This window comes from Camponotus vicinus, unplaced genomic scaffold (assembly GCF_025532165.1).
Source record: "Camponotus vicinus isolate PSW18456_S1 unplaced genomic scaffold, iyCamVici1.0 SCAF_7, whole genome shotgun sequence".
In the NCBI taxonomy this organism is placed as follows: domain Eukaryota; kingdom Metazoa; phylum Arthropoda; class Insecta; order Hymenoptera; family Formicidae; genus Camponotus; species Camponotus vicinus.
In genome coordinates, this window is record NW_028141979.1 from 9,849,207 (window position 1) to 9,867,666 (window position 18,460).

Sequence of the window (18,460 nt, forward strand, 5' to 3'; positions counted from 1 at the left end):
AAATATATAATCAACATCTATGTATTAAATTTACAGAATAATACAGAAAAGTAACACAATATAATATTTAATATAATATAATATTAGAAATATACATAATATTCATAATATGAATTATATTGTAATGTAATATAATAATTTTATACAATATTATGCAGTACAATATTTTTAATATTATATTGTACAATTAATATTATATTGATAAAATACAATTAAACAATTATTAATTTTTATATGACATTAGTGAATAATTAAGTATATACATTTATAAATATTATCACAATCATTTATTCTATAATTTTAATTTTTAAATAGTTAATGTCTTAGAAATCTAATTATTCAATTTTTGAATAAGGATCGAAAATATTTTGTCTGCTCTTCTATTTCCGACCAGCGTGTTCCTATCTTCTGTTCAATATCGGTAATTGAAATGATTGAACTTTTGAGTCCTTCTTTTACAAATTCCTTTATCTAAAATGGATTATTTTAATAATTATTATCAATAAATGATTTCGTATTTAATAATTGTACTGTCACACATACAGAGTATCATTATGAACAGAACTATAGAAAAATATTATATAAAATATAGAAATCTGATTCATTTAAAATTTACCTCATCCAACTGTTCCTTAGAATACGCATTGTTAATTATAACAATTAATGTCACAATCTCATTGACTCCCCTATCAAGAATAAAACAATATTATAACTAATTCGTACAATAAATCTTCACATCTATGTGTAGCATATCTTTATTAAATAATATCGTCACCTGTGTATTATTTTTTCGTAATTACTTAATAAACTTGTAAGCATGTACTTAGTATTCCTCTCAAGAACAGAAAGGAAAATATTAGCAGTTAAGGCATAAGCTCGCTTTATGGATTCAAATTGAATATCAGATACATTATACCAAGATTTAAATATAATATCTGATATTTTTGTTTCTAAATAATGGATTATAATTTTAGAACTTTTACTATAAGCCAAACATTCTAATATTTTATCATTTCCTTTTATATAATCATTAAAAACTTTATTCCATGTATCACGATCTGCCGTTTTCAAACCATTGCAATATGTCCACCTCTTCCAACCAGGCAAAAGTCTACAGAAGACAGTCCAGAAAAGAAATAAAAATCTTCTAATCGAAATTGTGTTAATAGTTTCTTTAGTATTTTATAAATAATTTTTTGATATAAGTGATAACTAATTTCTCAAACATATGCAGAATATTAAAAAAATAATCCTAGAAAAAGAATAAAATATTATGAAAAGAAGTACTTGTTTTCTTTAGGATTTGCTAGATGCCATTTCAAATGACGTTTAGACTTTTCTTCGCAAGGATTTTCATTTATAATACACTCCCACTTTGCGAGTTGTTGTTTTAAGCATTTAGCATAATCGCTGATGTAACTTTCGTCATACAGATTCCAATAATTAGATCTAAACTTCTGCATAAAATCAAACCTTAGCACTCCCTAAAATTTAATAACTATCATTATATTTAGTTAATTCATTATTTACAAGAACAGATATAATGTACGCGCAAATAAACGTTTTTACTAAACAATTTTCTTTCATATTTCTCTAATATTTATGTGACTTCGTAGCATCAATATCATAATAAGTAGATTAACCAATTTCTTATTTGTGTTTGAATAATTGTGTATATATTTTATCATCTAAATAGGTATGGATTTTATATCAATTAATGAATCGTTAACACACATATCGTTATATAAAGTGTTTCATAAGATTGTGCTAACGTTCTTGAGTGGGTAGAACGCAATAAACTGAACAGAAAGATTCTTTACCATTCTACAATTTTTGTAATAATTATTGAAATATTAATTAAAAATGTGAATAAGCGTGCGTTTCGTGAGACTATATCGTAGGATATGCGCGATAAGTGTGCCAGCGGCGAATGTCGCGTAGCAATGAGAAAACAGGAGTCGAGGCACGCGCGATTAAGCTTTACGAGACACTTTGTACATATATTTTAGTTTGTGCATATTGATGTGTCGATTGATGTATCGATGTTGATATATGATTTTTATTTTCTTAATTATTATTTTCTTAATTTAAATCTGTGGCGTATCAAAAATAGATTTTAAGTATTTTAAACTTTAAATATCAATTTCCTTTATAAAACAAGCATTTAAAAGTGGATTATATTATATGTATATTAAATTATTATGTGTTGTATAATGTAAAAAGATTATCTTAATATTAAATAAATCAGTTTCTCTGCAAAATGTTTGTATATTTTTAACATCGTAAACATTCGAATACTACGAAAGAAAATTAATGTAAGAAAGGTAATTGTGTTATATACTGTGTTCTATAATTTCTTAAAACTAATTAAATATTAATTACACAATTGATCAACAATTATCATGTAAATACTAACGTATTATTATTATAGAAAAATAACTTGATGAAATATTTAAAGTTTATGTGATTGTAGTAAATATAAAGAAAAAATATATAACAAATATGTAACATAAGCGCCTTTTGAATTTAAATTTCTGAATTTTGATACAAAAAAAATTAAATAATAATGTATAATAATTTTTTTGCTTAACTCACTACATATATCTATTTTTAAAAGAATTCATTATTATGATATGAAATCGTTGTATTATAAAATAGATAATTGATGTAATGGATAATTATTTTATAAAAAAATGTAATTATATCTATATATATACCTTAAATTCAGGATAAAAATTTAAGAATGGAAAGATGTTCGAAAAAAATTCAAATGCTTTGAGCATAGGATACCATGCTATATAATCTCCTTCCTGTGCCAAATAAGAAGCGAGTTCCCAAAATACGGAGAATTCAAGTTTCTTCTCTATCGCAAAATGAAAAGCATCATTGATGATTTGCGCTCGATTGAGAACATGTATATTACTATATTTTTGAGAATTTAAGTATTGTGCAATTTTTCGCCAATTCGCAATATCATAATTGACGCGATAGTATCCTGTTATAAAATAAATTACTTTTGTTGATTATTAAATACTTTAAAATGATGATAAATATGATATTAATTATAAACATATTTCGTGATGTTAAAAATATTACGAAATTAAATATATTATTATAATTAGAAATGTTTGCATCTTCCGTTTTTATTATGTAACATGAAGGCTGTATCAGCAATTCTACATATTACAGCAAGAGATGAAAATTTCAAATATATTGTTAAAATTTCAATATTCTTGCAATATCTTTTGTTATATCTTATATTATATATATGAAATTTAATACATCTTATGAATATTTTTAATTAAAATTGATATCATATATGATATATATGATAAATTATATATATATATATATATATATATATATATATATTTATATATGTATATATATATGTATGTATGTATGTATGTATAATAATTGAACAATTCTGACAATTTGGATATGCTATTTAGTGCAAACATAAAATGGCTTCGACTATAATATAATAATTATACAAATATATGTATTTTCATATTGAAATATATATACTTGAAATTATATACAATATAATTGTAAATTTATTATTATATAATAGGCAATATATATGTAGATTTATTATTCAGTATTTACCAGCTTGTTGTAAATTGAAAATAATCCATTGATTATTCTCAAAAAAGTAAAATTCAATTTTTGAATGCCGTGGTGTTAACAAATTATTTGTCCAAGTTATGGCAAAATTGGGATTCGACTCCGTAGCATAAGTAAGAGGTATATAATATTGTTTTTCATCTAATTTGTTGTAAAATTGTACCGATACAGTTACATGATAAGTAGAGTAATTTCGCTTCACCTCCAACACGGAAGGATACCTCTGCATAATCCACGAATTTATCATATCTTTTATATTAAAATCACACTTAAAATTCAATTCAATCATCTTAGATTTCATAGCGTTCCATAAATGATCGGCAGTTGTTGCTTCAGGCATACTAAGTCTATAAGATTTAACATCATAATAATTTTAAAACTACACTGAAAATGATAAATAAATAATAAGAAAAAAGATCATAATTTACACATAATTTATTTTCGTATTTTAATCTATAATGTAACTTCTACAGAAATAGAAATTTATGAAGTTTAATATAATTGTATATATATATATATATATATATATATATATATATATATATATATATATATATACAGGGTGTCCTAGACCACCCGTACACCCCTTTTCTTTTAAAAACTAAGCATTTTAGAGAAAAATGTTTCAGACAAAAGTTTTATGGTTTCGAGGGGGCCATAAGATGATATCATTGGTTTGACCTTGAAGAGTTATTTGAAGGTCACATGAAGGTCACCTTCAATTTCTTAAATGGAACCTACTATTTGTCATTGCATATTTTTGTAGCTTATCTCGAGAGCTTTCCAAAACACTATAATTAAGTACCTTTTCGTTAAGTACTTTTTGAGTTATGAGGCTTGAAATAATTTCTTAATTTTACATAAACCGTAAAATATCTTGTAAAATATTCATTTTTCGATTATCTTACCTTAATACTTTTACGTACAAAATAATGAGAGGAATCAACTGGTGTAAAGAAAACACATAGTTGTTTTGAAGAAAAAATATATAATTTGCAATTAACAATTCCATATTTTTTCTTAAAAACAACTATGTGTTTTCTTTACACCAATTGATTCCTTTCATTATTTTGTACATAAAAGTATTAAGATAAGATAATCGAAAAATGAATATTTTACAAGATATTTTACGGTTTATCTAAAATTAAGAAATTATTTCAAGCCTCATAACTCAAAAAGTACTTAACGAAAAGGTACTTAATTATAGTGTTTTGGAAAGCTCTCGAGATAAGCTACAAGAATATGCAATGACAAATAGTAAGTTCCACTTGAGAAATTGAAGGTGACCTTCATGTGACCTTCAAATAACTCTTCAAGGTCAAACCAATGATACCATCTTTATAGCCCCCTCGAAACCATAAAACTTTTGTCTGAAACATTTTTCTCTAAAATGCTTTGTTTCCGAAATAATTGCGTGCGTTAATTAAAATGGCTCACCCTGTATATACATATATATATATATATATATATATATATATATAAAATCTACGAATCTATCGTGTATATAATACATAATATATAATATATACAATTATTGATTATATACACGATAGATTCATGGATTTTATATGTTATAAAAATAAAAAAAATATATATACATATTATTTTTATAACATATAAAGAAATAATAAAAACATATATACATATATGTAATATATATATTTTTTAGTATATATTTTTAATAAAAATATTTTATTTATATTTTATGCATATATTTTTATTTAATATATATTAATATATATTTATTAATAATTATGTTAGCATTCGTCGTGACTGAATGAATAATAAATTAATTTTTATATTACAAAGATTTTAGAGTGTTTATATTCTATGTTTGTAAAACTGCATTCTCCAAATCATTCAATTTAAATTATTTGATATTTAGAAAATATGAATATCTATTATATATTTATTAAGAAAAAAGTTGAAATTCAATCTTAACAAAAATTCATACGTATAAAATAGCAGTATAAATTTATGCTTTTAAATATCTATGTCTTTTAAACATTAAAAAACTGGTAATGTATTATTAAATCTATTTTATACTTTGATTTATCTTTCCTTTTCCTCTATGATGTATATATTATTACATTACAATACATTATACTTACTGATTATACAAATATTTCACGAATCCCTTTGAAAATATATCAAGTGGTAATGTTCGTTCTAACATGCGCCATATAATGGATCCTATAATGTTTAAAAGAAAAAAAATTTAATATATTTAAAATCCCTTTACTGAAATGTGCAATAAAGGGTTGTGAATATATTTGTAACTAATAAAACTAAATATATCACACACAAAATTTGTGCAATTAAATCAAAGTAAGTAGCTATAAAAAATTATTAAATACATTTCAACGAAAAAATTTGTAATAATAGATAAATAGTGAATGATTAAAAATTTGTTAAAAATAATAAATTTGACAATTATAAGGAATCAGTTAATTTTATATTTTATTTTGATTTTTTGAAATCTTAGATAAACATGTATAGTTATAATTTAAAAAAGGTTACACATTAAAAAATTATCCAAAAATTTTTTTTATATAAAAATTTAATTTTAAAGTTAGATATTATTACGTTATTGCAAATATTATGAAAAAATATATTAAATTTTACAAATGAAGGGCCTTGCACCGTTCTTTCTACGGAAATTGAATTTCTAAGAAATTTGAATTTTGATTGAATTTCCTTAATTTTGGAAATAAATAGTTTACGTGAAAACACAATAAAAATTTATAAAATGTCAAAATAAATGTCATAAGGTTGATGAAGTGGTTTCGTCACTACAAGTATTCAAATATCGAAATAAGGCGTTATTTCAATACTATTAAGGAAAAGTAAATAATATACTAAATAAAATAAATAATATATTAGAATGTCATACACAGTTGATCATTTATATTAATACATTTTACTAATTTATTTACATGGAAAAAATGTGTGTGTAGCAGCATCGCCGCTGTCGTCGCCATAACATGCCATTTGATATTAGATAAAATATAATTAGTTGAAATTATAGTTATTATATAAGTTTCCCCTAAGTCTCCCCCTTCGAATGGAAGAGGGATACAACTTCCCTAATTGCTTTAAAAGACTAGCCTCTCAAAATAATTAAACACCTGTTTCATGATTTTTCGTAATTTTTGAACCGCTTCTGAAATATAGTATATGGGATGTTTATGGACACTCTATATATACATTTATGTACATATTTTCCACGTAAATATAATATCTATGTATTAATAAAAGTAATCAACTGGGTGTGATTCTACTCAATAATACATTATTTATTTTCTCTCAGTAGTAATGAAATAACGTTTTATTTCGACATTTGAACGCTTGTAGCGACGAAATGGCTCTATCAAACGATATCGCGGTTAATGTGACTTTTAATTTGCCACAAACTATTTATTTCCAGAGTTTCTGCAAATTTCACAAAACTTCAAAATTCAATTTCCATAAGAATCGTACAGGGTCTTTTGTTTATAAATGACTTTTCTCATTTTCTATGAAATTAACATTCAGAAATTTATAATTATTTAATTGTTTAATTATGCAGTGTCTTACGCATACCTTTGATTTGAGAGAGAGAAGACTGTAAATAATTTTCAGGATAACTATTATATTCTATAGTAGAATTTATAACAACATAAGTATTTAGATAGAGTAATTCATGTTGAATTTGAACTACAAACAAATCCATCTCTTGAGAATTTAACAAAACCTAAAATCAATTCGATATAATCATAAATTATCATAAATAATCAAAAAGAAAATGTTTTTGGTACATATCAAAATTAGCTTATTATATGCTATTGTTAATAATAAAGTTTGTATGTGTGTTTGTGTGTGTAAATTTTTCTGCGATAATTTTCATACAAAAACATATACATATTTAGTTCTTATTAAATTTCTTTCACCGGATTTCTAGAAATTTTAGAGACTTGGATTCTTATAATTTCTTATATTTAAGAAATAAAACAGAATATTTGCACAAATATTTAACAATTATTTATATTGCTAAACTATTAATCATTTGACTGCGTATTCAAATAGCGTTAGTAATAAAATAACCTGGCCATTAATGTATGCTTGATAAAATATATTAAATCCTTCGTTTAAACGTGTATGAGGCCAGAAGTAAGTTGGTCTGAACAGATTTCTAATATATTTTTGTACCATCCCACGTGCAATTAAGCGCGCAATTATCGTTTTATATGCAACATGATCTAATTCTTCTTTATAAGTGATATCTGCTTCTCTAAAAATAATTATAAATACTAATGTGTATGAAAAATTTTGGATATTAATATAATTTCTTATGTAACTGAATTACAATATAATATGTAATTAAAATAATTTTTAAAATATACCTATATTTTTAACTTTATATATTACCGATAAAAAATGAAACCCAAAGTCTGTTCCATATCATTTTGTAAATCCGGGATTACGACATGATCCACTTTGCTCTCAAATGAAACAGAGGTCCGCGTAACTCCTCTCCTCCAAATATTCCAATTACGTATGTATACACTAATGGAAGAAATAACAGTTTTCGCAAATTTTAAATGCGGTTCCGATTGTGGTCTGAACCATATGGATGAACGAAATGTTTCATCATCCGAGAGGATGATCGGATGAAAATCGGATATCAGAAATGCTACACTATCTATGGAGATCAAAGGAGTCTCGTGAAAACGTGTCCACATCATAATATCGGGAATAAATATATTATCTCGTATCGGCATATTTGACAAAGCTTTGTATTTTGTATGATGCTGTATGGAAATAACAAAAGTACTTCTTAATTCTGGCTTGTCCCAATATGGAAGTATTTGCTGTTTTTTCGCTGGGAAACCTGTTGCGATTAACCACCTGCCGTATTTTAATGACATATTTTAGGTAATTATTAATTTTAGATAATTGTAAGCGTAGAATGCACAAATGTATAATTTGTTTTTGATATTTCATATATTCTTTTACTTACTCTATTTCTTCATCTTTGTTTATGTACGGAATTCCGAAAGATTCCCTTACGATATTAATTGAGATTTCATACTCTATATACAGATCGTATATTCCACGCAACGAGACATCACCGAAATCGAGCACGACAATATTGTTTTTAATAAAATTTCTTGAGATTGCTTCATAAACCGTGTCATTAATATTCGTTAATGTCGATACTATTATCCTCGCTGAATCCGGTGCATAAAAACTTATGTATTGTCTTGCATAAGAAATATTTAAAGTGATTGTGCATTCGCTATGGAGATAATTATTGTGTAACGTTAACTGTATGTTATAATGTATCGGAAGTATATTATCTGATATATTGCTTGATTTGTTATTTAATATACTGCGCACGATTTTCGATTCTTCATCGATTCCTTTGATTTTTGATTCTTCACCATCCATAGGACTCGCTATTGTCACTATGGCAAGGTATATTATACTATTACTTAATAATAGTTTTAAGAATGTCATGTTGAATTTCACTCGGATATCTATAAAAAGAACGTTTCTTCATTAAGAAAAAAAGTATTTGCAAAGAGTATGCAATAAAATCAATTTCTGTGTGAAAAAAGGTACAAGAAAATTTACAAAACACTTTATAAGAAAATACGATTAATTTAAAAAGAAATTAAAATAATACAGTTTAATAAATAAAGGAATGATTAGAAAAGATAAATATAAAAATTATTAAAACGACATATAAAATATGTTTTTCGAATTTGAATATTAGGAGACATGAAGGATGTATTTAGATAATTCCAGTAGGACAAGCACAATAAACATAACTCTTATTTATCTCATATTTGTCCTAGTACAATTACATATTTCAATGTACATATATATATATATATATATATATATATATATATATATAAAAATTAATAAATATAAGACTCGAAATATAAAATTAAACAAAAACTTATATTATATATATATATATATATATATATATATATATTTAAAATATAATATAATTAAATAATTAAACAAAAACTTATATTATATATATATATATATATATATATATATATATATATAATATAAGCATTAAAATGTATGAGAAATGAAGGTATATTCTGAACAACGCGATTTTATACATGATATGGACTATATGTTTACTAACATGTTATTTTCAAGATCAATCTGTTCTTTAAGTAAGAAACGTATTAAAAACATACAAACACTGAACGGAAATCAAATATCATCAAATATTTGAAATTTTCATAATGTAGCGAATCGTATGAAACATTCCAACAAAATTCTAAAAACAATTATGTTAATATTTTTATAACACATCTTTTTGAATAAAATGTTAATTTTTTATTATTTGTTGTTTATTCGTTCGTTACACATTCAAATTAACATATCCTACTGGCTCTAGATATCCATTATAAAAAATATTTTAAAAACATAACACAGGTAATATTATACGTTTTTAAGATAGATAATTTTATAGCTTAGATAATGAGATATTATTTTATATAGCTTAGATAATTTTCTAGCAATAATATAAAATTAATTACACAATAATTTTATAATGTCAAAATGAAATTTAGCTTATAAATTTTACACTTTCTATATGTCAAAATGGTCGAAACATGTTATTACAGCTTTTCAATCGTAAATGTCTTCATTTCTATTAACTGTAATGTATGAAAAAGATAAAATTAATATTTACAATAAAATGAGTTAGTCGATTTGAAAATTAAAGAAAATCTTTTATAAAATAGAAAGTCTTTTATAAAATAAAAGCGTTACCTGTTATTCCACACAATTTTGTATGCACATTTAAAGAAAGAAAAATAAATATTTTATTATACATTTAATGCCTTACCCTACTAGTTGAAATAGCTAGGTTTAATATCAGATTTACCACCAAAAGCATTCAATCGCGAACTTATCGCTTCAAAAGACTATCATGAACTGATGGCTCTGTCGGCATACCTGACAGTATATAGAATGTACGTAGTGTTATATAAATAACGTCTTGATTATACATAGCATAGGATATCTTACATATTGACAGAAGTCAATAAGTATAAACTTGTTTATGTTTTTTATTCCATTTTCGTATGAAGCTTTTATTTATAAAGACAATTTTTCTAAGAAAATATTCGCGAGAGAGAATTAATTGAAGAATTATAATCGCGCTTATACTTGCATGTATTGGCCGATCTTTTTTAATTAATGTCTCGAAATATTACGTGGTGGTTTTCAAAATGATATGGGATTTTTTAGTTCAGTTTAGCGATATTTATTTTACTTTGTTGCGAGATACTGGAAACACCCTGTATATGTATGTATCTGTGTAAAATAAACACATGTAAATATATAAATCACATGTAAATATATATCAACATCTGTGTATTAAATTTACAGAATAATACAGAAAATATAATATGTAATATAACATAATATTAAAAATATTAATACATAATATTCATAATATGAATTATATTGTAATGTAATATAATAATTTTATACAATATTATACAATATAATATTTTAATACTATATTATGCAGTACAATATTTTTAATATTATATTGTACAATTAATATTATATTGATAAAATACAATTAAACAATTATTAATTTTTATATGACATTAGTGAATAATTAAGTATATACATTTATAAATATTATCACAATCATTTATTCTATAATTTTAATTTTTAAATAGTTAATGTCTTAGAAATCTAATTATTCAATTGTTGAATAAGGATCGAAAATATTTTGTCTGTTTTTCTACTTCCGACCAGCGTGTTCCCATCTTCTGTTCAATATCGGTAATTGAAATGATTGAACTTTTGAGCCCTTTTTTTTACAAATTCCTTTATCTAAAATGGATTACTTTAATAATTATTATCAATAAATAATTTCGTATTTAATAATTGTACTGTCACACATACAGAGTATCATTATGAACAGAACTATAGAAAAATGTTATATAAAATATAGAAATCTGATTCATTTAAAATTTACCTCATCCAACTGTTCCTTAGAATACGCATTGTTAATTATAACAATTAATGTCACAATCTCATTGACTCACCTATCAAAAATAAAACAATATTATAACTAATTCGTACAATAAATCTTCACATCTATGTGTAGCATATCTTTATTAAATAATATCGTCACCTGTGTATTATTGTTTCGTAATTACTTAATAAACTTGTAAGCATGTACTTAGTATTCCTCTCAAGAACAGAAAGGAAAATATTAGCAGTTAAGGCATAAGCTCGCTTTATCCATTCAAATTGAATATCAGATACATTATACCAAGATTTAAATATAATATCTGATATTTCTGTTTCTAAATAATTCATTATAATTTCAGAATTTTTACTATAAGCCAAACATTCTAATATTTTATCATTTCCTTTCATGTAATCATTAAAAACTTTATTCCATGTATCACGATCTGCCGTTTTCAAACCATTGCAATATGTCCACCTCTTCCATCCAGGCAAAAGTCTACAGAAGACAGTCCAGAAGAGAAATAAAAATCTTCTAATCGAAATTGTGTTAATAGTTTCTTTAGTATTTTATAAATAATTTTTTTTTGATATAAGTGATAACTAATTTCTCAAACATATGTAGAATATAAAAAATATCCTTATAATAAGATCGAATATTTTTAATATTATGAAAAGAATTACTTGTTTTTTTCAGGATTTTCTAGGTGCCATTTCAAATGAGTCCTAGATTTTACTTCGCAACGATTTTCATTTATAATACATTCCCACTTTGCGAGTTCTTGTTTTAAACATTTAGTATGTTCGTCGATGTGACTTTTGTTAAACAGATTCCAGTTACTAAATCTAAGTTTCTGCTTAAAATCAAACTTTAGCACTCCCTAAAATTTAATAACTATCATTATATTTAGTTTATTCATTATTTACAAGAACAGATATAATGTACGCGCAAATAAACGTTTTTACTAAATAATTTTCTTTCATATTTCTTTAATATTTATGTGACTTCGTAGCATCAATATCATAATAAGTAGATTTATCAATTTCCTATTTGTGTGAATAATTGTGTATATATTTTATCATCTAAATAGGTATGGATTTTATATCAATTAATGAATTTTTAACACACCTATCGATATATAAAGTGTTTCATAAAATTGTGCTAACGTTCGTGAGTGGGTAGAACGCAATTAACTAAACAGAAAGATTCTTTACCATTCTACAATTTTCGTAATAATTATTGAAATATTAATTAAAAATGTGAATAAGCGCGCGTTTCGCGAGACTATATCGTATGATATGCGCGATAGGTGTGCCAGCGGCGAATGTCGCATAGCAATGAAAAAACAAGAGTCGAGGCACGCGCGATCAAGCTTTACGAGACACTTTGTATATATATTTTAGTCTGTGCATATTGATGTATCGATTGATGTATCTATTTTGATTATATGATTTTTACTTTTTTAATTATTATTTTCTTAATTTAAATCTGTGCTGTATCAAATATAGATTTTAAGTGTTTTAAACTTTAAATATCAATTTCTTTTATAAAACAAGCATTTACAAGTGGATTATTATATATTAAATTATTATGTATTGTATAATGTAAAAAAATTATCTTAAAATTATATAAGTCAATTTCTCTGCGAAATGTTTGTATATTTCTAACATCGTAAACATTCGAATACTACGAAAGAAAATTAATATAAGAAAGATAATTGTGTTATATATTGTGTTCTATAATTTCCTAAAAATTATTAAATATTAATTACACAATTGATCAACAATTATCATGTAAATACTAATGTATTATTATTATAGAAAAATAACTTGATGAAATATTTAAAATTTATGTGATTGTATTAAATATATAAAATATATAACAAATATGTAACATAAGCGCCTTTTGAATTTAAATTTCTGAATTTTGGTAAAAAAAAAATTAAATAATAATGTATAATTAACTTTTTCTGTTTAACTCACTATATATATCTATTTTTAAAAGAATTCATTATTATGATATGAAATCGTTGTATTATAAAATAGATAATTGATGTAATGGATAATTTTTTTATAAAAAAATATAATTATATCTATATATATACCTTAAATTCAGGATAAAAATTTAAGAATGAAAAGATGTTCGACAAAAATTCAAATGCTTTGAGCATAGGATACCATGCTATATAATCTCTTTCCTGTACCAAATAAGAAGTGATTTCCCAAAATACGGAGAATTGAAGTTTCTTCTCTATCGCAAAATGAAACGCATCATTGATGATTTGCGCTCGATTGAGAACATGTATATTACTATATTTTTGAGAATTTAAGTATTGTGCAATTTTTTGCCAATTCGCAATATCATAACTGACGCGATAGTATCCTGTTATAAAATAAATTACTTTTGTTGATTATTAAATACTTTAAAATGATATATATTAATTATAAACATATTTCGTGATGTTAAAAATATTACGAAATTAAATATATTATTATAATTAGAGATGTTTGCATCTTCCGTTCTTATTATGTAACATGAAGGCTGTATCAGCAATTCTACATATTACAGCAAGAAATGAAAATTTCAAATATATTGTTAAAATTTCAATATTTTTGCAATATTTTTTGTTATATCTTATATTATATATATGAGTTTTAATACATCTTATGATTATTTTTAATTAAAATAGATATCATATATGATATATATGATATATATATATATATATATATATATATATATATATATATGTAAATATAAGTATATGAATACCTGTTACAAACTTCTAGGGTATGTAAAGGGTTCAAAGACTAACTTTTAATAACGGACTTATGTCTGGAAACACACCGTTTGCGAGATACAGACTGGAACTGTTGGTATTAGGAATATTAGTATTAGTAATAATTCTCATAATATCTTTATTTATTTACATTACACTTACAAAAATGGTTAGCAATGTCAAAACAGATGGCTACAATAATTGCTCATAATGACAACGAGAAATACAAATGACGTCTAACATTTTGGAAAGAGTGTACCATGCTTCGCAGGTGCAATGCTTGCATCGAAATTGGTGGTCGTCATTATGAGCAATTATTGTAGTCATCTGTTTTGACTTTGCTAAACATTTTTGTAGTGTAATGTAATCAAATAAAGTTATTATGAGAATTATTCTTAATACTGAACATACCAACAGTTCCAGTCTGCAACTCGCAATACATACATACGTATACATACGTATACATACAAATACATACGTATGTATGTATGTATGTATGTATGTATAATAATTGAACAATTCTGACAATTTGGATATGCAATTTAGTGCAAACATAAAATTGGCTTCGACTACAAAATAATAACTATACAAATATATGTATTTTCATATTGAAATATATATACTTGAAATTATATACAATATAATTGTAAATTTATTATATAATAAATAGGCAATATAGATGTAGATTTATTATTCAGTATTTACCAGCTTGTTGTAAATTGAAAATAATCCATTGATTATTGTCAGAAAAGAAAAATTCAATTTTTGAATGCCATGGTGTTAACAAACTATTCGTGCAAGTTATGGTAAAATTGGGATTCGACTCCGTAGCATAAGTATCAGGTATAAAATATTGTTTCTCATCTAATTTGTTGTAAAATTGTATCGATACGGATACATGATAAGTAGAGTAATTTCGCGTCACGTCCAACACGGAAGGATACGTCTGCATAATCCACGAATTTATCGTATTTTTTATATTAAAATCATACTTAAAATTCAATTCAATCATCTTAGATCTCATAGCGTCCCATAAATGATCGGTAGTTGTTGCTTCGGGCTTAATAAGTCTATAAGATTTAACATTATAATAATTTTAACATTATATTAAAATTGATAAATAAATAATAAGAAAAAAGATCATAATTTACACATAATTTATTTTCGTATTTTAATCTATAATGTAACTCTTACAGAGATAGAAATTTATAAAGTTTAATATAATTGTATACACACACACAAGCGCGCGCGCGCGCGTGGAGTGGCGCAAGGGATGACCTTGGCCCCCCTTCCCGCAACTACCCCACCGGTAGAGGACGCATTGTGAAAAGTTGAATCACAATGAATGTATGCTGTAAGTTGTAAAGCGAAGTCCACCTTGCCTACCAACGGAGCGGTTGAGGGAGGAGGGCCGAAGGCCCCCCCTTGCACCCCGCGCGTCCGCGCGTGTGTGTGTATGTGTGTGTACACATACATTTGTGATATTTTTTAATTGTATTCAATTGTATTAAAAATTCTATATAAATTTAATTTATATTAAGTGTATTTAAAATTATTATTTTTTCATATAACAGCTAAAATAGTAGGTTTATGAAAAAAATATGACTTTTTTTGCATATAACCTTTTTTGTAGAGTTTTTCAGCGGCTTTATTTTTTGCTTAAAAATTTTTTTTCTCAAATCAATATTTTCAGAGATAAAAAGCATTAAAATTGTGAAATTCTTTTACTAATAATTTTTTAACGAACAGCGAGCGACGGCTAAAACCTTTTGGATGTTACTCAGGGCAGTGACCTTGACAACATATGTCAAAGTCAAGGTAATCGAGGCGAGCTCCCTTCATTGAAATATTTACCCATTATACTTACTGATTATCCAAATATTTCATGAATCCCTTTGAAAATGCATGAAGTGGTAATGTTCGTATTAACATGGGCCATATAATGGATCCTATAATGTTTGAAAGAAAAAGAATTTAGTATATTTAAAATGTCTTTACTGCAATGCGCAATAAAGGTTTGTGAATATATATGTAATTAATAAAATTAAATATATCACACCCAAAGTTTGTGTAATTAAATCTAAGTAAGCAGCTATAAAAGATTGATAAATACAATTCAACGAAAATATTTGTAATAATAGATAAATAGTGAATGATTAAGAATTTGTTAAAAATAATAAATTAGACAATTATAAGGAATCAGTTAATTTTATATTTTATTATGATTTTTTGAAATCTTAGATAAACATGTATAGTTATAATTTAAAAAAAATTACACATTATAGAATTATCCAAAAATTATATAAAAATTTAATTTTAAAGTTAGATATTATTACGTTATTGCAAATATTATGAAAAAATATATTAAATTTTACAAATGAAGGGCCTTGCACGGTTCTTTTATAGAAATTGAAATTCGAAGAAATTTGAATTTTGATTGAATTTGCTGAATTTTGGAAATATATAGTTTACGTAGGTAATTATGCATAAAAAGAGGCCACCTTCGCACTAATGTCTCATTACTTTGACCGGCTAAAACCTTCAGAATGTTAATCAGGGATAACATCTTCACAACATACGTCAATAACACATTTGTGCGAAGCTGGGCCATTTTTATGCATAATTACCTTTACGTGAAAACACAATAAAAATTTAAAAAAATGTCAAAATAAATGTGATAAGGTTGATGAAGTGATTTCGTCGCTACAAGTCAATTTATTGAAATATCGAAATAAGGCATTATTTCAATATTATTAAAGAACAGTAAATAATATATTAAATAAAGTAAATAATATATTAGAATGTCATAAACAGTTGATCATTTTTATTAATACATTTTACTAATATATTTACATGGAAAAAATGTGTGTGTAGCATCATCGCCGCTGTCATCACCATAACATGATATTTGATATATGATAAAATATAATTAATTAAAAGTATAGTTATTATATAGGTTTTCCCTAAATATTCCTCTTCGGATGGGAGAGAAATACAGCTTCTCTAATTGCTTTAAAAGACTAGCCTCTCAAAATAATTAAACACCTGTTTCATGATTTTTCGTAATTTTTGAACCGTTTCAGAAATATAGAATATGGGAAGTTTATGGACACCCTATATATACATTTACGTACATATTTTCCACGTAAATATAATATCTATGTATTAATAAAAGTGATCAACTGTGTGGGATTCTACTCAATAATACATTATTTATTTCGACATTTGAACGCTTGTAGCGACGAAATGGCTCTATCAAACGATATCGCGGTTAATGTGACTTTTGATTTGCCACAAACTATTTATTTCCAGAGTGTCTGCAAATTTCACCAAACTTCAAAATTCAATTTCCATAAGAATCGTACAGGGTCTTTTGTTTATAAATGACTTTTCTCATTTTCTATGAAATTAACATTCAGAAATTTATAATTATTTAATTGCTTAATTATGCAGTGTTATACGCATACCTTTAATATGAAAAAGAGAAGATATATAATTTTCAAGATAGCTTATATTATATTCTATAGTAGATTTTATAACAACATAAGTATTTAGATAGAGTAATTCATGTTGAACTTGAACTACAAACAAATCCATCATCCGGGAATTTGGCAGAGCCTAAAATCAATTCGATATAATCATAACTTATCATAAATAATCAAAAAGAAAAAGTTTTTGGTACATATCAAAATTAGCTTATTATATGCTATTGTTAAGAATAAAGTTTGTATGTGTGTTTGTGTGTGTAAATTTTTCTGCGATAATTTTCATACAAAAACATATACATATTTAGTTCTTATTAAATTTCTTTCACCGGATTTCTAGAAACTTTAGAGACTTGGAATCTTATAATTTCTTACATTTAAGAAATAAAACAGAATATTTGCACAAATATTTAACAATTATTTATATTGCTAAACTATTAATCATTTGACTGCGTATTCAAATAGCGTTAGTAATAAAATAACCTTGCCGATAATGTATGCTTGATAAAATATATTAAATCCTTCGTTTAAACATGTATGAGGCCATAAGTAAGTTGGTCT

General features: G+C 24.8%; 1 protein-coding gene across 1 annotated transcript; it reads right to left on the bottom strand.

The window, feature by feature from the left end:
- Positions 1-339: 339 nt before the first annotated feature.
- On the bottom strand, positions 340-9,132 carry LOC145974866 (aminopeptidase N-like). Its single transcript, XM_083104935.1, has 11 exons — positions 8,627-9,132; positions 8,035-8,514; positions 7,711-7,897; positions 7,210-7,360; positions 5,739-5,820; positions 3,610-3,974; positions 2,718-2,995; positions 1,288-1,484; positions 776-1,111; positions 617-686; positions 340-471 (listed from the first exon to the last, which is right to left on the bottom strand). The coding sequence occupies exons 1-11, from the start codon at positions 9,124-9,126 to the stop codon at positions 340-342; spliced, it is 2,778 nt and encodes a 925-aa protein (XP_082961061.1). The 5' UTR covers positions 9,127-9,132.
- Between the last annotated feature and the right edge of the window lie 9,328 nt (positions 9,133-18,460).

Coding starts and splice junctions, on each gene's coding strand:
- LOC145974866 (XM_083104935.1), bottom strand. CDS start 9,126: ATGACATTCTTAAAACTATTATTAAGTAATAGTATAATATACCTTGCC. Junction 7,898..8,034: donor TTGGGTTTCATTTTTTATCG/GTAATATATAAA, acceptor AATTATTTTTAG/AGAAGCAGATATCACTTATA. Junction 3,975..5,738: donor GTGAAATATTTGTATAATCA/GTAAGTATAATG, acceptor TAAATCTTATAG/ACTTAGTATGCCTGAAGCAA.